The 21,480-nt window shown below is 39.9% G+C and overlaps 1 protein-coding gene across 3 annotated transcripts in view; it reads left to right on the plus strand.

Moving 5' to 3' along the window:
• Positions 1–2,177: 2,177 nt before the first annotated feature.
• The window catches only part of LOC131257973 (probable leucine-rich repeat receptor-like protein kinase At1g35710), a 35,405-nt gene continuing 16,102 nt past the window's right edge, over positions 2,178–21,480 (plus strand). Inside the window, exons 1-3 of one of the 3 annotated variants that reach the window (XM_058258970.1) lie at positions 2,178–3,723; positions 3,796–5,451; positions 6,827–7,179. In XM_058258970.1, the coding sequence (XP_058114953.1) occupies positions 2,217–3,723; positions 3,796–5,451; positions 6,827–7,179 (3,516 nt within the window). In that variant the 5' untranslated portion in view covers positions 2,178–2,216. Of the gene's footprint in view, positions 5,452–6,826; positions 7,180–21,480 lie in introns of all 3 variants that reach the window. The other 2 variants (XM_058258968.1, XM_058258967.1) reach the window with 2 other exon arrangements.

The raw sequence follows: 21,480 nt of genomic DNA on the forward strand, positions 1-21,480 counted from the left end.
CAACAAAAAATGGAAGTGACCGTGAAAGTCCTGGAATTATTGCTAGGTGTGCAATCAATTTTCCTCAAGCAGCCTGATCTGGAAGTTGACACCTCAAATGCTCGTAGAAATGCACATATTATGATTCACCACTGTTTAAAAACTGAATGATGGCTAAGAATTTTACCTGCAAAAGCCAACCTACGGCTCATTCTTTATCCTGAGTTAGCTGGCACATGTCATCCTTTCCATGTGCCTATGCAATTCAGGCCATTACAGTCCCAATTTCTCTCTCCATGTCATTGCACGCCACATCTTCTAACCTACTTAATAGTTTCAGGCTAAAAACGAAGCACAACATAATATGCATGACCTGAGGCGAGTACTGGCCATCCGGCCATGGGCTGACAGAGTTGAAGAATATTGCCAGCTCCAATTCAATGGTCTCTTTCAATGTGGGCCATGCAAAATAAAACTTGTAATAGACGCGGCTTGATAAGCCAAACAAATCAGCTTAAAATCTAAACCAAATATATCCATTGATGGGCCTACTACTTGAAAATTTGCAAAACCCAACAATATGGAGACTTGACTATAAGTCGCTAGACTTGATTGTCATAACCATCCAGTCATGGATTGGAAAAAGGAGAGGTGCATTGATTACAATTGAGGAGATCCAATCACTGGTTTGGACCCCACATCGTGTGGGGTCCACTGGGGAGAGGATGAGACAGATGGGAGATGAGAGAAATGTGAGAGAGGGAGAGGGAGCATGAAATGATTTTTTTTTTTTTTTTCTTTTTCTTTTTCTTTTTTTTGGAGCATGAAATGACTTAGGCTTACAATTCTAGGTTTCTAAAAATTAAGAAAACAAGTCATCAAGTATGTATAATACCTTTAGATTATTATCTTAATGAGTGTTCCAAACACCTTTTATTAACATAATGTATTATGCTATAATACTCTGTTTTTATTATTTATAATTAACTACATTATGAGCTATCGAAACGTGCATAGAAGTCCTGTGATATTGGGAGGTCCAGTCCAGTCTGCTTTGGAAGTTTACACAACTTAAGAGAGAAACAAAAGTTGTCTTTACCTCTTTCCATCAAAGCTCATCTTGTTGCCATTACATCACTTCACTTGCGTTGTTTTACTTTTGCTAATTTGAGTACCTTGCGTATGGAGACAAGCCATACTCATGCGAGACTAGAGCTGCTCCTTAGGTTATACTAACAATACCTAGTTTTCATGTCTAAAAAACATAGCCTAATGATCATCAGGTGGGCCACACCTATTGAAATGAAATGAATGGTTATTAGAAAGTGTCCAATGGTTCAAATCATGTGTTCTCCCATGATGATCATATTTGCATGATTTTAGATGCATGGAACTCACACAATGATGATCCTATGATAAGTGGATTTTTCATTTTTGCGGGTTAGGCTCGAATTCAATCGTGTGACACATGTGTGCTGTGTCGGCAATGCCAGAGCCCCTTTTTTTTCTTTGCAAAGTACACATAAACCATCTGATCAGGATCCTTCAGTTTTTTTTTTTTTTTTTTTAATTAAATTAAATTAAATCATTAGGGTGAGCCCCACGAAAAAAATAAAAAATAAAAAAAAAATAATAATAAAAAAAATGAGCCTTACCTATCATATATACCTCTGGATAGCATCAACAAAATTACAAAAACAGAAAGTAGCACCTGAAATGTGGATGCAATCTTCCCAGTGTTGAAAAGGCTAAAGAGTCTTTCAACAAAACTCGGCCACAAAACCTGAAACAGACAACAAAGAGGCTACAGAAGCAATCACAACAACCAGAACTAGCAGAATCCCCCTCCATCAGGAACAACAGATCCTCTGGACTCAATTAAAGATGGGCATTCAATCAACACTGTTTCTTGTGAAGCGGTCAACTTAATATTTGGATCTACCTCATTTGTAGGCTCATAACATAAAATGATCTTTAAAAAAAAAAAGAAAAAGTGAATGGACGGCATGGATGAAACACATACATCATGGTGGGGCCCACAGAGCACCGACCAGTAGCCAGTAGCAGCATTAGTAGCCAATCCGCGTCCTTGGCACGCAATCCGCGTCCATATAGAGGTGAGATATGTCCAACGGATCTAAGAGTAAGACAAGCTGGTCTTGTCTAGAGTAGGATCAACCTCCTTCTATAAATACCCATCCTCGTAAGTTCGTAACAGAGCATAAGCAACAACAGCCATGGCCATACAGAAATCTCTCTCTCTTGCTTTTCTTCTTTTATTATTAGAATTTCTTTCTTCCAATGCCTTTACAACAGCACCAGCATCCACACTTGGAGAAGCAGAGGCTCTCTTGGAATGGAAAGCCAGCATCTTGTCACCACAAGCTCTCCATTCATGGTCACTTCCATCTGCTAATGCTAGTGCCACCACAATCTCTCCATGTAAATGGGTTGGGATCTACTGCAACGGCCTTGGAAGTGTAATCGAGATAAGCTTACCGAGTGCAGGCTTGCAAGGTAAGCTTGATAACTTGAGCTTCTCGTCATTTCCAAACCTCCTCCGTCTCAATCTCAGTGACAATACACTCACTGGAACCATCCCAGCTGACATTGGCACTCTTTCTAGACTCATCTCCCTCAATATCTCCATGAATAATATCTCTGGAGTTCTACCTCTTTCAATGGCTAACCTTTCTCACCTTTCAGAGCTTCACATCTCATCTAATGAAATAAGAGGCGAACTAGCTCCAAGTTTCTTCACCAACTGGACCAAACTCATCTCCCTTCAGTTCCAGAACAATCAACTCATTGGGAAAATTCCATCTCAAATCGGCCTGCTTAAACATCTCCAGATCCTCTACCTCTCTGACAATCAAATTTCTGGTTCAATTCCTGCACAATTAGGGAATCTCAAGAATTTGGTTGGGTTGGCATTGTACAATAACAATCTGACAGGTCCAATCCCTCCTGCTTTAGGTAATTTGAGAAACCTTGCACTTTTGTACCTCTACAGAAATCAAATTTCTGGTTCAATTCCTGCACAATTAGGAAATCTCAAGAATTTGGTTAAGTTGTCGTTGCATGATAACAATCTGATAGGTCCAATCCCTCCTGCTTTAGGTAATTTGAGAAGCCTTACAGTTTTGTACCTCTACGGCAATCAAATTTCTGGTTCAATTCCTGCACAATTAGGGAATCTCAAGAATTTGGTTGGGTTGGCATTGTACAATAACAATCTGACAGGTCCAATCCCTCCTGCTTTAGGTAATTTGAGAAACCTTACACTTTTGTACCTATACAACAATCAAATTTCTGGTTCAATTCCTGCACAATTAGGAAATCTCAAGAATTTGGTTGATTTGCAGTTGACCTATAACAATCTGACAGGTCCAATCCCTCCTGCTTTAGGTAATTTGAGAAACCTTACAGTTTTGCACCTCTACAGCAATCAAATTTCTGGTTCAATTCCTGCAAAATTAGGAAATCTCAAGAATTTGGTTGAGTTGGGCTTGTCCGATAACAATCTGACAGGTCCAATCCCTGCTTTAGGTAATTTGAGAAACCTTACACTTTTGAACCTCTTCAACAATCAAATTTCTGGTTCAATTCCTGCACAATTAGGGAATCTCAAGAATTTGGATGAGTTGGACTTGTCCTCTAACAATCTGACAGGTCCAATCCCTCCTGCTTTAGGTAATTTGAGAAACCTTACATTTTTGTACCTCCACAGCAATCAAATTTCTGGTTCAATTCCTACACAATTAGGAAATCTCAAGAATTTGGTCGAGTTGGCATTGTCACAAAACAATCTAACAGGTTCTATCCCTTCCACTTTCGGAAACTTGACCGAGCTTGAATACTTCTATGCAACTAACAACCATTTAACTGGTGAGATCCCAAAAAGCTTCAGAAATTGCACCAGGTTAACTAGAGTTCGACTCGACAGAAACCAGCTCATTGCAAATGTATCAGAAGTCTTTGGTGTATACCCACATCTATATTTCATGGATGTCAGCAACAACAGGTTGTTTGGTGAACTCTCACCGAACTGGGGAGAATGCAGAAACTTGATGACGCTACAATTCTCCGGAAACATGATCACTGGTAGAATTCCTCGCGAGATTGGGTGGTTGACGCAGCTTGGAGTGCTTGGTCTTTCTTCAAACCGTCTGATAGGAGAGATTCCCAAGGAATTGGGGAGGTTGACTTCATTGTTCAACTTGAATTTAAGTGACAACCAGCTTTCTAATGGGGTTCCTCAAGAAATTGGGAAACTGACGAATTTGGGGATTCTGGACCTATCAATGAACAACCTAGCTGGTCCAATACCACCTCAGTTGGGGAATTGCATCAAACTATGGTATCTAAAATTGAGTGAAAATTATTTGAATGGAAGCATTCCATTTCAGATCGGCAACCTGATACACCTGCAGGGTGCATTAGACCTTAGCCATAATTCACTCAATGGAGAGATATCATCACAAATTGGGAACTTGCAGATGCTAGAAATGTTAAACCTCTCCCACAACATGTTGTCTGGCTCAATTCCAAAATCTTTTGAAGGGATGCTCAGCTTACAATCTGTAGATTTTTCACACAATGATTTGGAAGGGCCTATTCCCAACAACAAAGCCTTTCAAGAGGCTCCTGCAGAGGCATTCATAAAAAACAAAGGCTTATGTGGTGAAGTGCAAGGTTTGAGACCTTGCAATGCTCCTTCAAGAAGCCATGGTGATACCAGAAAAGCCCGCCAAGTTGTCATCTTCATTGTTCTTCCTCTCTTGGCAGCCTTGTTTCTTTTGTTTATAATCGTCGGCGTTTCTTCCATTTATTACCAAAGACGAAGAAATAAAAAGAAAGAGGTTCTTGAAAGGAGCAGAAGAAATCCATTTTCAATATGGAATTATGATGGGAATGATACATTTGAACAGATCGTGGAAGCCACAGAGAGTTTCGACGATAAATACTGCATCGGAACTGGAGGGTATGGAAAAGTTTACAAAGCAAATCTGCCATCAGGCCTAGTAGTAGCTGTGAAGAAACTTCGCCCACTCGAGGGTGGGGATCAATCTGATCAAAGAAGTTTTAGAAATGAGATTCAAGCATTAACAGAAATCCGCCATCGCAACATTGTGAAGCTTTATGGTTTTTGTTCTCATGCTCAATTCTCATTTCTAGTGTATGAGTATATGGAAAGAGGAAGCTTGGCTAGTATCCTAAGCAATGACAGAGGAGCTGCAGAGTTGGAGTGGACTCTAAGGGTGAAGGTTATTAAAGGTGTGGCCCATGCATTATCTTACATGCACCATGATTGCACCCAGCCAATTGTCCATCGAGACCTATCAAGCAACAACGTGCTGCTGAATTCGGAATTTGAGGCCTGTGTCTCTGACTTTGGCACTGCAAGATTGTTGATACCTGATTCATCCAATTGGACTACGCTCGCAGGCACTTATGGATACATTGCTCCAGGTTAGTTGATAATTCGTTCTCCATGCTTTAAAAGTTTTATTAGCAATCGGTCTTTTATTTTTCTAAAGCTTTCCTTCTCTCTCTCTCTCTCTCTCTCTCTCTCTCTCTCTCTCTCTCTCTCTTCCTTTTCTTTTTTCTTTTTGTTGGCAATTACATACTAAAGTTTGTGCATAAGTTATCATATTGTTGTCAAATATTGCAATCTTGGGCAACTGGAAGATTCCTTAATCCAACAGCTGTAATAGGCCTTATAAATAAACATACATGGGTTTCTATTTTTACAATCCCCAACATATAAACTAATATAACAATGCAAATGAAGATAAATGTAAGAATAATGTTTTCTCTAAGCTGCACTTATAGTCCATCGTTTTTACATTATGCATGGTGGAGATAATCGTAAGTCTAACTATGATTTAAGTTACCCAGCTAAACCATACGTTATTAGCTATTAAATTTGTGGTGCTGACTACTTTTCTTAACTGTACATTAGTTGGCCACCAGTTGGATGGGATGGATAAAATCCTCCACTAAGTGTAATTGTTGGGATCTGCTCCATCTACAATATGGGGCCATGTTTTCAGATGGTCTGGATTGATTTGCATGGGTACTATGGATGAGTTATCTCTATTTAAGAAATGATTGAAAAAGCTCATTGCTTCTGGCCCATATAAGTAAATGTGAAAATGATGCATATGGAAATATGGCATCCTCTGCAATGTTCAGCCAATAGATCCTTGAGAATGGTTGTGTTTCCTTCGTTGTATAAGGGTTCAACAGCTTTATGATCGTAACCGTTGATATAATGTCCCACACAGTGAATGCCTCATGCAACAAAAGAAGTTCCAAGATTGGAAAAATCCTTGAAACAATGCTCATATCACCCAATCTTTGTAAATGAAATGTGTAGCTATGACAATACTTACAAACACATCAATGCACTCTGGTTTACATGTGCTAACTTCTCATGCGTTTGGGACACCCGAGGCACACGTAAAGGTAGGCCCAACCATGCAGACAACCCAACACAATTATTAATCTGGTTCTTTATTAGGTGGGCCACTACCATGTGAAAACAATGGATAGTTTTCGGAAAAACATTGCCAACAGTACACAAGGTATAGATGTAGCATGGCTGGCAAGTGGAGAATCCTAACTTTTTAGCAAGATCACACCTCACACAGATGTGCTACATACATCTCAGTTGGCATATGTGTAGTTTATAAAGATGGCTTGGGCTTAACAAGTATAAAAACCTAAAAGATATGAAACCTTGATTAAGAAACCCATGTGACTTTGATATATGATTAAGAGTTTAGCTATTAATGATTTAGGAGGAGAAAAGATCATGACTAAAGTATTTTCTTTCTTGCAGAGCTTGCATTTACAATGAGGGTGACCGAAAAATGCGACGTATATAGCTTTGGTGTTGTGGCACTTGAAGTGATGATGGGAAAGCATCCTGGGGAGCTTATCTCCTCTTTGACATTACCAAGTAGACATGACACACTGCTAAAGGATATGTTGGACCAACGTCTCTTGGATCCAACGGCTGAGATTACACAGGAAGTCTTATTTGTGGTGTCTATGGCACTTTCATGCATTCGGCTAGATCCAAACTCTCGGCCAACCATGCACTACGTGGCTCAAGAGTTATCTATCAGTCGGCCTTCCTTCTCTCTAGGACCATTCCACGCACTTACATTACGTCAACTGATGGATCTCAAGGTATAGTTGGGTGGATGAAAATCATTGAGGTTGGGGGTGTGTAGAGGCAAGTACATTATTATTATGTGTGTTTATTGTATGAAAATCATCCAATGTAGAGAAGGTGTGTTTTTCTTGTTATGATAATGCATGTAATTCAGTGTGTGGAATCCATGTTTAGGGAAAATTTAGATTTCCAGGTGAGGTCTATATCTTTCTTTGTGGTTCCCACCCTGAATGTTTGTTCACTTGATTGATCGACCCGATCGAACCCCTGTTTCATGTACAGGTTAAAGACATCTGACAACATTTTCAAAACTTGTTAAGGAGCTTTGAAAATACTTGAGATGATTTTTTTTTTTTCTCAAGAGAATGATTTACTTTTCGCTGTTAACGTCCCTTTTTTTTGCAGCTTTGCCATATATGAGATAATATTAATTTTTGATGGTTAAAAAAAATACAAAATTTGCTTTTTTGTATAAAGTAAAATATGATTCTTTTTGGGAGCTTGAAAAGTTCAAGGAGAGAGTGGCATTTCTTGAAAAGCCATGCACGGTAGAATACATATATTAAGTTGGGCGTCATTAATTTTAAGGGCAACACCTAATCCACTCCCGTAGGTAATAAGGTTTGTAGCATTTAAAAGAGCTTTTGATGATTTTTATTTTTTTTCTTCTTATGAGAAATGACTTTGAAGGACATGGATTGACTCATGACCTAGGACTTGAGTATGTGAGGCCCACCACAATATGTTTTATCGATATTGTCTATTCGTTTTGCCAGGTCATTTTAGGGCATGAGCCCTATAATGAGGTATATCAAACCTCAAATGGACCACATCACAGGAAATAATGAGGATTAAATACCTAGCATTGAAAGTTTCTTAGAGGTGACAGTAAGTTTTGGATGAAAATGATATTTGTGTTTTCCTTTTCTTCAAGCGTGTGTGACCATATGAACTAGTTGGGTGGCAAATAAACATCAAAGTAGACCTTAAGAAGGCTTCATCGATGGGCATTATTATCTCCATTGTTTCTTATGATATGGTTCACTTGATCTTTGATCGGGCAAATTAGACGAACCATACCAATAAAACACATACATCATGTTGGCACCACAAAGTTGGGTAATCAGGCAATCTGCAGCAAATTTAGAAATATCACGTGGCCTCATTAGTGCTCTCAATGCTCTAGCATAGCGTTTCAATGTAGAGATAACTTTTATAATAAGGTAATGCAACCTTATTAGAAATTTTGCTAGGTAAGTGTAAAGTAATAAGGATACATGAGTCACTCTGGAATGACATAATTCCACAACAAAGCTGGACCACATGCTTAGTTTTTAAATTAAGGCTAGTAATGGACTGGGTGACCCGTAGAAGCTCCATGAGCTCATTTCTACTTTGAATCCAGCTTGAATACACTACCTTGGCTCATGGCAAAAGCTTGGGCCTCACATGCATAGCCCAGTCAGTTTTGGCTTGGGCCTGGGCTCAAGTCATTTTAGACTCACCCAATTTCATTTGCTCCTTTAGGTATTCCATTCTAGTCATCCTTTAGACAACAACCCATTCTCCTTGAATGCATACCACTGGTTTCATTTCTCTGGACATCTATTTCATTGTGTACGTGTGCTCGACTTGATCAACAGATAGATTAACAACATTTAAGTGAAAAATAGTGATTTTAACAAATTTGGGCTGGGCAGGATAGAGTTTGGGCCTAACCAATTTTCGGGCTCACATGTTGGTTACTCTGCTGGGGCTGGTGCCGGCCGTGAATCATAAGTGTAGGCCCAGCACAAACCTGGCCAATTACGAACCTAATATGACTCCACCCGCATCCAGCTTTTGTGGTAGCTAACACATGACATCATGCATGGTGCATGGATTCGATAACCTCTTTTTCCTTGTTGACATAGGGCCTTTCTTTCCTGTTTAACATATTAACTGTTTTGTTAACATAGGCCTCGGTGACTTAATGTTTAGAAATTTGGACAGACTGAATATTCTGTTCAAACGCATATGCATAGAAAAGTGCACGAACATGTACACATGCATTAGCTTTTATGAATGGCTATGCTGTTGTCATGGCATTTTTCTCTCCCCTTTTTCATTATCATTCATTCCTGCACATAATGTTCAAAGTGTAATTGACTCGCAAGCTCTATGTTTGATGTTGAAAACCTCAGGCCCAACTAAGAAACCAATTGGTTGTACCTCACATAAACTGTATCAGAATTGTATGATCATGGGATCATTCTGAAGCTAGCTTGATAGTGACCAATTTCATGACGTTCTAATATTGTTATGCCCAGAAAGTGGCCCACCAAAAAGTGACAAAATACCAAAGGGAAACTTGTTGAACCAATACTGACTCACTCTAATCATAGAAATTAATTTAAATAAATAAAACCTATGAATTCAAGGACCATTTGTTTGATCGCTGTTGAGGGTCAAATAGTGCCTATTAGACCCTAGTTATTGCCTGATTTTACGAACATGATAATATTTAACGTCCTATTTTAATCGTGTAAAGGATACTAAAGGCATTGATTTAACCCTAAAAAATCACCAAGGCAAGGGACGGACTCCAGGGAACTGAGATTCGAAGAATTATATGCCTGAGATCCGAGAACATCAAGCAATTCATGCTAAAGAGGCTTGAAAATCGTCCAGAATGCAAGATCACAGGGTTTCCATCATCCGTTTGGCTCAAAACTCTATATCTGGCCTGAGGACCCTAAATTAACTATACACGTCGAAATTTAGCCATTGAATCCCTATGCTAGTGGCCCAACATTCAGATCGGCCCATTAATCATCGATTTGGGGCCCACCTGATCTCTAGATTGCCTCAATTTCGCTCTCAACCCCTTAAACTATACGAGAAGGAGGATGGGTGAAGCAGATTTCTCATAAGCATCACAGTGGACCCCACACGGGGGCGTGAGAGTGCACAGTTGATGCACTCCTGCGCCGCACCGAAACCAGGAGACGGGTCAGCCCACGCTAACCCGAGCTGAAATCCCATTTTTCTGCCGATGACCAACCGCTGGGATGTGTAATGGGCCACCTTAATCATCCATTCGGACGATCCGAACTGTCCAATGCATCCAGGGGATGAAGTAGCTGTTAAGAAACTTCATCTCTTCAAAGGTGCAGATCAAATTGATCAAAGAAGTTTTAGAAATGAGATTCGAGCATTAACAGAGAAATCTGCCATCGCAACATTGTGAAACTTTATGGTTTTTTTTTTTCCCACGCTCAATTCTCATTTCTAGTTTATGATTACATGGAAAGGAAAAGCTTGGCTAACATCCTAAGCAATGATGAATGAGCTGCACAGTTGGACTGTAATATAAGGGTTAAGGTTATTCAAGGTGTCGCCGAAGCATTATCTTACATGTACCATGATTGCACTCGGCCAATTTTCCATCATGACCTATGATGCAATAACGTTATGTTGAATTCAGAATTTGAGGCCTATGTCCCTGACTTCGGCACTGCTAGATTGTTGATACCCGATTCGTCCAATTGGACCACGCTTGCAGGCAGTTATGGATACATTGCTCCAGGTTAGTTGTTAATTCATTCTCCATGCTTTAATAGTTTTATTAGCAACTAGACTGTTATTTTCCGTAAGATTTTCTATTTTTTGTTGGAAATTACATAGTAAAGTTTGTCAATGAGTTATCATACTGTTGTCAAATGTGGCACTCTAGGGAAACTGGAAGATTCATTAATCCAACAGTTTTGTAAGAGGCCTTGCAAAGAAACATAAAAGGGATTGTATTGTTCAAATCCCCAACTTTGTTTAACTAAAAAATTGTAAAGCATCTGTGAATATTTAAAACTAATATATAACCATGCAAATGAAGATACTGTTAAGAATGTTTTTACTTTGCTGCACTTGAGGTCCATCATTTTTACATTATGCACGATGGAAGTAATGTTGCTGAACGGTAAGGGATTCTTACCCAACCAACTTAAACCATATGTTATCAGCTATTAAATTTGTGACTCTCTCCATTTTCCATAGGTGTCCATTTGTTGGCCACCAATTGGATGGTCTGGATAGATTTACTTGGATACCAATTATAGATGGATAAGTCATCACTATTTAATAAATGATTAAAATAGTTCATTGCTTCTACCCATACGAGTAAATGTGAAAATGATGCACAAGGGCTGGGTTACTCCGTTGCACAAGGGTTAGACATCTCTATGATTCAAACCGTTGATGTGATGTCCCACACAGTGAATGCCTCACACAAACAAAAGAAGTTCCAAGATTGGAAATTCTTGAAACATGCCCATATCATCCAATCCTTGCCAATGAAATGTGCAGATACAAGACGCATCAATACGCTCTAGATTTCACATGCCAACTTCTTATGTGTTTGGGATATATGAGGCATACATAAAGGTAGGCCGAACCATGCAGATGACCCAACACAATGATTAATCTGGTCCTCTTATCAGGCAGGCTACCAACACATGAAAACAATGGATAGTTTTGAGAAAAAATGCCAGTAGTACACACTCAATGTATGCATAGGGCATGCCTTATAAGTAGACCATCCTAACTTAATAGCAAGATCATCTAAAAGTTTAGCACATCTCATGCAACTCCCAGATGTGCCACACGCATGGCAGTTGGCATATGCACAATTTGTAGAGATGCCTTGGGGTTAACAAGCAAAATAACCTAGAAGATAAGAAACCTAGATTAAGAAACCCCCGTGAGTTTGATAAATGCTTAAGAGTTTAGCTATTGATGATTAACAAAGAGAAAGAACATGACTAAACTGTCTTCCTTCTTGCAGAGCTTGCATATATGACGAGGGTGACTGAAAAATGCGACATATATAGCTTGGGTGTCGTGGTACTTGAAGTGATGATGGGAAGGCATCCTAGGGAGCTCATCTCCTCTTTGTCATCATCACCATCACCTCTACAAAGATCAAACACATCCACAATTTATGCAGAGTGGCGGAGGGAGGGACTAGTTTGGGGTAAGTGGCCCTCTACGAAACATATCAACCATTCAAACCCCAAACAGAGGTACAACCCATGGACCCATGACCCGATCATCATCCGTTTACTGATTGGATTTAGAATTTAGTTTAAAATTTAACATGTGGTCCCACTTGTCAACAAATTATTAGGCCCAAGCACCACTCCTTCAACCCATTTACTTAAGGGCTTGTATTTCAAGCCCATTAATAACTTTGTAATATTTGGGAATTGGAACTTTTTGTTAACACTTACGTGCATCCTAGAAATGGTTTGATATAGGAATGAGTCAGCCATAGCCTGATTTATTTACCTTAATAGCCTTTGTTTTCATGCTGAAACCAAAACATAGCCCAATAAGTACACCTGAGCCCAAGTTAGAAGCAAGCTTGGTTAGTTGGCTAAAGGGTTGACAAGAGTCACAGGCCCATTGCCAGCCTAATTTATTGTTCTACTTGAGATTGGGCTGTGCAAAATAAAAACTTTGACTTTGACATGACAAGCTCAAACAAGACTGTAAAAATTGTGGGCTCATATCAAGTTCCAGGCCCGACTACTTAGAATTTGGCAACATTAATGAAAAAGCAGACTTGACTCTGAAATCCATGTCCAAACTCCATATCATATCAACAAAGAGGAGACTTGAGTATAAAGTAGAAAATGGGCCCATGCCAATCCAGTCCCGAGGCTCATTGCTTGGAACTGGATGTTCTCAACAAAAGATGAGACTTGACTCTAATAATAGAATATGAGCCAAAACTCATATGGTCCCAGGGTTCACTCTTTGAAATCTTGATGCTCCCTGCAAAAGAGGAGACTTGAATCTAAAAGTAAAATCCGAGCCCATTCCATGTTCTTTAATTTGGCTCACTTGAGATTCGGATCAGCCTCATTTTTGGTCCCATGCCCCAAAATGAGGTGGCAAAATAGATAGATTGAACAGATTTGTCACAAACATCATTGTAGACCACACCTATGGTCAAGCAACTCTCACCCTCCAACTTAAATGTCCACCAATCTCTTGCTGTCACATTGATTGTCGTGTTAACCTAGTCTTGATCGTACATGGGCCCACTTTAATGTTTGTGAGAAATTGACTGGTACATCCATTTTTTCAGCTCATTTAGGTCGTGGGCTTAAAAATGTGGCAGATCAAAAACTGAAAATGGGCCGAGGATGCCTCAAGATGTTTCAATGGTGAGCATTTCATACCACCGTTTCTTATCGTGGGCCCACTGGAGATTGGTATCGTCCTCATTTTTGAGCCATTCGATAAAATGATCTGTCAAAATAGATGGACTCACAGATTTGTCAAAAACATCATGCGACTCTACTATGACTATTTCATTGGCAGGACGTTTAATTCCCATACTTTCATAGTCGTTTTGCCTACTTGAACTTTAGATCCGCCTCATTTTTGGGTCCATGCCTTAAAATGAGGTGGAAAATAGATGGATAAAGTGGATTTGTCACCAACATCATTGTACGGTCAAGCAACCCCCACCCTATATGCTTAAATGTCCACTGGACCTCTGGTTGACCCATTGATTAATGTTGCCATCCTATCTCAAACCGTACTTGGGGCCTACCTTAATGTTCGTGAGAAGTCCAATATTCCGTCCATCCATTTTTCAGCCAATATGAGGGAATGGGCCAAAAATGAGGCAGATCCGAAGTTCACAATGGCTCTAGGATGTTTCAAGGGTGGACGTTCAATCTCACTATTTCCTGTCATGTGGCTCACTTGAGCTTCGGTCTTCCCAACTTTTGGCCATTCACTAAGAAAACAGATGGACTGAATAGATTTGTCATGAACACCCTGTGTCCTCATTATGAATGTTTCAACTGTAGATGTTTAATCTCCACTCTTTCCTGTTGGTTGGCTCAAGCTCATGTGGATGAGATTCACCCCGTCAATCAGGTGTGCTGCTCTTTATTTGGACCCGGGCCAAAAATGAGGCTGATTCAACTGTCAGTACATGGGTGCGGATTAGATACTGACTAGGTCAGTAGCCAAATCGCTACTGAAGTGACGTCACCAAACTCTGTGGACCCGACCATGATGCGTGTGTTGTATCTATACCGTCCATCCATTTGGAGAGATCATTTTATGGCATAAGAAAAAGAATGAGATAGATCTAAGGTTCAAGTGGACCCCACCATAGAAAACAGTGGGGACTGACATCCACCATTCAAAACTTCTTAGGGGCCACGGAAGTTTCCGATCAAAAGCTGATATTTTTGTTTTCAATTCATCTATCTCTATGTTAACTTATGAATAGGATGTTCATGGTGAGTCCACTTGAACTTTAGATCAATCCCATTCTCTTTCTCATGCCATAAAACGATCCCTACAAATGGTAGCATGCATCATGGTGGGGTCCACATAGCTTGGTGACGTCACTTCAGTAGGATTTGGCTACTGACCTTGTCAGTATCTAATCCGCGTCCTCGGTACACACCATGTGAAATAGCTGTGATAAGAAGTCTCATTATTATAATACTCCAAGTTATATGTGATGTCCACTTTTGTGCGTATAGACCATCCAAGCCACTCAACTGACGTTTCATACCAAGATTATTAAATTCTTCTAATACTCATGTTGTTTAAACCATGTGAATTTAAAGTTTCCGTGAATGATTTTACACCATTACCTATGGTGAAAAACCCTCTTCCATGTGGTGCGACTGATATAAGTCCTGGATTTCACTGATTCTATAGGACTTATGGTGAGAATGTGACGGCCCAAACTGATGGATGGGGCGGATATGATATATGTTTGTCCTCCATAATGATTAGTTAGCTAGTGTAAGTCTTCCCTTCCATATGCCCATGCAATTCAGGCCATTATAGTTTCAAGATCTCTCTTCCTACCTCTCTCTACGTCATTCATGTACATCATATTTCCTAGCATACTTAATAGTTTTAGGCTAAAAATGAAGCACAACGCAATATGCATGAACTGGGGCCATCCGTCCTATGGGCTGACAGGGTCAAAGATCATTGCTGGCTCTAATTTAAGGCTCTCCTGAAGCGTGGGCTATGCAAAATAAAGCCTTGTAATATACTAGGCTTGAAAAGCCCAAACAAACCAGTTTACAATCAAAATCAAACCCATAAATTCATGGCCCCGCTCACCCAACAAAAAGGACACTTGACTCTAAAAGTCGTTAGCATTGATTGTGCCTATTGATTCTAAGATTCAATCACTGATTTGGACTGTGGGGTCCACTGGGGAGAGGATGAGAGAGATGGGATATGAGAGAAAGGAGAGAAAGGAAGAGGGTACATGAAAATGACTTGAGCTTACAATTCCTATGTTTCTAAAAATTAAGGAAATAAATCATCATGCATGCATAATGCATGCATAATACCTTTAGATTATGATCTTAACCAGTGTTTCATATGCCTTTTAGGGTCCATTTGGTTGCTACCAAATAAGTTACTTTTTCTATTTAGAGAAGTAGATACGCAACTTTTACTTTTTCTATTTACATAAGTAGATAAGGAACTTATTTTAGATAAGTAAATTTGGTTTTACAATTAGTTATAAGTAACTAAGTTTGGTTTATGATTAGTTGTAAGCAACTTAAAAAATAAAAAATAAAAGAATAATAATTAAAAAAAAAAACTTAGAAGTACTTAATCACTTCAGTTAAATTTTTTTTCTCCTTTTTTTTTTTTCTTTTTTAAAAGCCTCCAAAGAGATGCATCATAGAGATGAAGCCATGATGTTGTTTGCCAAACATAGTAGAAACTAAAATAAGTTACTTGTTGAATAAGTAGCATATCTTAAGTAACTTATGATTAGCGTTGGGCATCGGACTGAGTCGAATCGGATTCGATCCAACTCAACCCAATCTGGATTCGTCATGGGCAAACTCGAACTCGGACCGATCCAGGACCGAGTTCAGGTCAACTGACTCGGACCGACTAGAACCTCTGCTTTCCTGAGCCGATCTGAGTCTGACTCGGTCATGAATACCGAGTCGGATCGAGTTGGGTAATGTTCGGATCCATATATCCTTTTCTGGACAATTCATTGTGGACCCTACCTAATTAATGACCCAGTTTCCAGTGTGGCACAAAGACAATCCTCAATCTCACACACACTAGGCCTGCTCATAATCAATATAGTTGGCATGTTACCTGCTTTCTAGAAGCAACAGCTGGTTCACCCCATTCCATGGCCTTCTTCTCAAGTGTTTGAAAATCAACCTTTCCAGCCTGCTTAAACACCAAGCCATCCATAAGACAAAAAAGACACAGGACAGAGGGGATGACTTGAGATAAGTCGCAACCCTCGATCAGAGCCCCAATTTCTGAGTCTAAACTCTGGTACCGCTTTCGAACAAGCTCATCCAAAGAACCATCCTTATAATCCATGAAAATCCACAGTCAGCAATCCCATAAAACCCACATAAGTCAATGGTTCTGTCAATGAACTCACCTCAATTAGCTTAATAGCATTACAGAGTCCGTGGGCCATGGTATCAATTCCAGAGATGTGTGATATGAAAAGGTCCTCAACATCTGTACTCTCTCTCCACCTACACTCAAGTTTTAATCAAATTAAAATGAAGGGCGTTGGGCATCGGGCGCTAAAGAAGAAGAGGAGACTTAAGAGGAAGAAGATTGGGAAGGGGAGGCTAGAGACTGGAGAGTGGAGCGGAGGAAGAAGAAGAACAAAAGGCTCGCTCATTCTGGCTAGGGTAAGAAAAGAGGGGAAAGGTGAAAACGAGCTAGGGTAAAAAATTAAAAGAAATATTTATACTACCAGCTCTGGGTCGGGTCGGGTCTGTTCGGGCCGAATCCTTTCGGTTTGGGTATCCGGGTTAGATCGGTCCGGATAAACCTCTATCTGAACCCGACCCAAAAAACATTTGGATCTTGATTTATACAATCGATCAGGCCTGATCTAGGCTGTCAGATCTATTTGGAACGGTTCTGATCAGGTTTAATCGGGTTGAATCCATCGGATCAGGTCAGAAATGCCCACCTCTACTTATGATCCAAACACTCCCTTATTAACATAATGCCTTATGCTATAATGCATCATTTTTATAATTTATAATTAAGGACGTGGTGAGCTATCCAAACGAGCCCCATAAGTCTTAAGATATTGGGATGTGCATCAACCATCTTGTTCTATTGTCCTGACTTGTGCTTTGTAATAATGAATGTGAATTCTTCCAAAAATGTAATCCGTCTAGCATGCACACAATTCACGTTATCTTGACTATTAATAAATTTTAAGACTTGATGATCAATATAAAGAACAAACTCTCTCTGGATCAGATAATATTGTCAATGTCACAGTGCTTAAACAAGTACGTACAACTCAAGCTGATATGTCGATGACTTCTTTCAAGCTTTGCCAAGATTTTCATTGTAGAAGGCTACCAGTCTGCTTTCCTATAACAAGACTCCTCCAATTCTGACATATGGGGCATCACACTCAACATCAAACAATTTGTCAAACAGGGAAAAACCAAGATTAGTGACGTGAACAATTGATGCTTGATTTCAACAAAGCTCTTGTCAACCTAATTGGTCCACTGAAACGGACATTTTTTCATGCAATCTATAATTGGTGAGACTATAATGCTAAAATTCTGCACAAATCGACGATATAAGGTCTCCAACCGGTGGAAACTCCTCACTTTATTAATGTTCGTTAGGATCAACCATTCCTTGATGATTCCCACCTTTTCATCGTCCACACGAATGCCCATGAAGGTCACACAAAATCTTAAGAACAATAAGCTATTCATTAAACAACTATGCTTCTTCAAATTGAGGTACAACTTATTAACTGCCAGGACCTGTACCACATGCCTAAGATGTTCCATGTGCTTTGTCTCACCCTAACTATATATCAGGATGTCATCAAATATACTATTATGAATCGGCCAATGAATGACTTTAATACTTGATTCATTAGACACATAAAAATGCTTAATGTGTTCGAAAGACCGAAGGGCATGTATTAAAAAACACCAAAGGTTCAAATCGCGTGCCCTCCATGATAATCATATTTGCATGGAACTCACACAGTGATGGCCTGGGATAAGTCAATCGTGAAAATCTTGCTGCAAACTGTGGATGGTCCATAAGCTTAGAATGATAGTCTAGATCATAGTACATGTAGTCTATACGTACGCGTGTCACAGAAGCATGCATATTACCCATTTTTAACAATCCTCCTCCGTTTAACACTCTCAATTATCTGATTACCGGACCTGCTTTCGTGGAACCATGGCTGTATTCCAATGTTAACCGCAACTTTCAAGCTTAGATTTGGATATATTCTTATATCCATTCAATACCAGAGTTCCTTGCAGTTCCACCTATTTATTGAGTCCTGAGACTCCCAGTAAATGAACTGTATGGATCCCTGAAAGATTAGCCTTTCTTGTATGTGTCGCTACTCCAAATTAATGAACACTGCCAAGGCAATTCCCGCCAGAGATTAATTCTGGGGAGATTGACAGGGCAGGTGTCTATATATAAGTCATGTGTGCAAGATCTCTGCCATCCATGACCTGTGTCCAATGTTAGCATGCCTTCTCTCATGAGTTAGGCTGCTCCACTCATGAAATGTGGTACGTTGTCAAATGCCCATCTGATGAGTTGATGGTCATATTAATGGGCAAATGGATCTTCACACTGCACCTGCCTGATACTAGAATCACAGACCGATTTCTAGCCCTAATTAAGTGGTCCACTTGAGCATGGACCGCAGAAAATAGATAGACTTGGCCTAACCAAACGAACGAGCTAAGAATTTGGGCCCAATGCCATCCAGTCATGGGCCCTGACTGGAATTTTGCTAAACCCAACCATAAAAAAAAAAAAAAAACGGAATTAGCTGCGAAAGTCCCGAAATTATTGGTAGGCATGCAATCAATCTCCCTCAAACTGTCTGATCTGGAAGTTGAGGCTACCTGCGTCTAAAAAAACTATTCACATGCTTGTACACTATTGCATGTGTGGGGCCCAACATTTATGTATATCCCATCCAACTAATGTATTAAGTGAGCACCGCCATAATGATGGAATGCCTAAAAAACAGGCCTATGGTGGCCCACGTGACAGTTGATCGGCCTATTTTTGGGGCATCCAATGGAATGGCCCTGCTGGACAGATTCGATGCAATAAACATACGAGAGTAGACCCCATGTGCAACTTTCATAGACTACGCTGGCCGTAAAAGACTTGCAGAGGAACCGCCCTCAACGTTAAATCAGACGAGCTGCAGCCCATGATCCATGAACCGGTGTTACCTTGTCACTAACCAATAGTAGAATTTAAGCATGTGTCTCCACGCATAATTAAAAAGATTATTATGTCCAAGCGCTGCTCTTTGATCTATTTACTTGGATGATCCGGTAGTGACTTCTTCTTAAGGTTTGGGGACTGAACCGTTCATAGAAGTTTTAAATGGATGGGTAGAAACCATAGCTTGGCAGATCAATACTATATATAATGCCTAGAATCATTTGGATATTTTTGCCCCATTATTAGTTTTAGGGATGCCAATATTCAAAGGACATGAGAACTGGGATTTTTCCATATGGCCTCCTGCCTTTTCGGCTATGGATCGGAACCCTTTAAACTATATCCTGAAACGTGGCTATAGTTTTCACCATTAAACATTAAACCAATTGCTGATTGGTTTTTGGTATTTTATTATCTTTACCTCACATTACGTTGGATTCATTGGCATACCACCTTGTTGATTGTGAAAATTTTACTTAATCCAGCTGTTTTGACAGCTCATTATAGGGTGCGGGCCAAAAAATGAGGCAGATCGAAAGCTCAAAGTGGGCCTATGAAAGCCCAAAGATTTTTCAACGGTGGGTGTTCATTCCCCACTGTTTAGTATTGTTTGCCCACTGGAGCTTGATATTGGCCTCATTTTTGGGCCCATGCTATAAAATGAGCCAGGAAAAAAAAAAAGGATGGACCGGGTGAATTGGTCACAAACATCCTATGGCCCCCTAATATTTCAACGATGGCCATTTAACCCTGCTGTTCCATGTTCGTTTGGCCCACTTGAGATTTGTATTAGCTTCAACTTTTGTCCCATGCCCTAAAATGAATTGGCAAAACAAATGGACTGAACGAGTTTATCACAAACATCACTGCAGACACCCCTATGGTTGAGCAACTTTGGCCTAAATGTCCACAAAGGACCTTTGACTCTCACATTGATAGACATTGATTGTGGTGCTAACCCAACGACAGTAAGTGGGGCATGTTTGTGAGAAATCGACAGTACATCTGTTTTTCCAGCTCATTTTAGGCCAAAGGCCTAAAAATAAGGTAGATATCAAAGCTCAAGGTGGATCCCATGATGCCCCCATGATCGATCTTTCAATGATGATCGTTCCAACCTGCTGTTTCTTATCGTGTGGCCCCACTAATGTTTCAATGGTGGCTGTTTAACTCCACTATTCCGTATACATTGGCTCAGTTGAAGTTTGGATTTGCATTATTTTTTTTGTCCCATGCCTTCAAATAATATGACAAAACAGATGATGGAGCGGATTTGTCACAAACATCATTGTGGACCACACCTATGGTCGAGCAACTCCCACTCTCCAGCTTAAATGTCCACTTATCTTTAGCTCTCACATTGATTGGCATAGCTTTCCTTACAAACCTAACTTTGATAGTCTACAGGGCCACTTTGATGTTTCTAAGAAATTGGCCCATACATCTTATTTTTCCAGCTCATTTTAAGTCATAGGCTTAAAAATGAGGCAGATCAAAAGCTCAAAGTGGGCCCAAGATGCTTTAATGGTAAGCATTCCATCCATTGTTTTTATCGTGTGGCCCCACTAATGTTACAAAGCTAGACAGCAGTTTTAGTCTACTATTCCATGTTTGTTTGGCCCACTTGAGCTTTGGATCAGCCCCGTTTTTTGGTCACATGCCTCAAAATGAAGTGGCAAAATAGATAGATTGAGCAGATTTGTCACAAACATTATTGTGGACCCTACCTATAGTCCAGCAGCTCTCACCCTCAGACTTAAATGTCCACCAACCTCTTGCTCTCACATTAATTATATTCACATACTTTCATATTCGCTTTGCCTACTGGAGCTTTAGATGGGCCTCTTTTTTGGGTCCATGCCTTAAAATGAGGTGGAAAATGAGATAGTGTATTTGTCACCAATTAATGTCATTGTTTGCCCCACCATCGGTCAAGCAACCCCAACCTCTATGCTTAAATGCCCACCGGACTTGATTGACGTTGCCATCCTAACTCAAAATGTACTTGGGGACTACCTTAATGT

The sequence above is a fragment of the Magnolia sinica genome, chromosome 10, assembly GCF_029962835.1.
Source record: "Magnolia sinica isolate HGM2019 chromosome 10, MsV1, whole genome shotgun sequence".
Classification (NCBI taxonomy): Eukaryota; Viridiplantae; Streptophyta; class Magnoliopsida; order Magnoliales; family Magnoliaceae; genus Magnolia; species Magnolia sinica.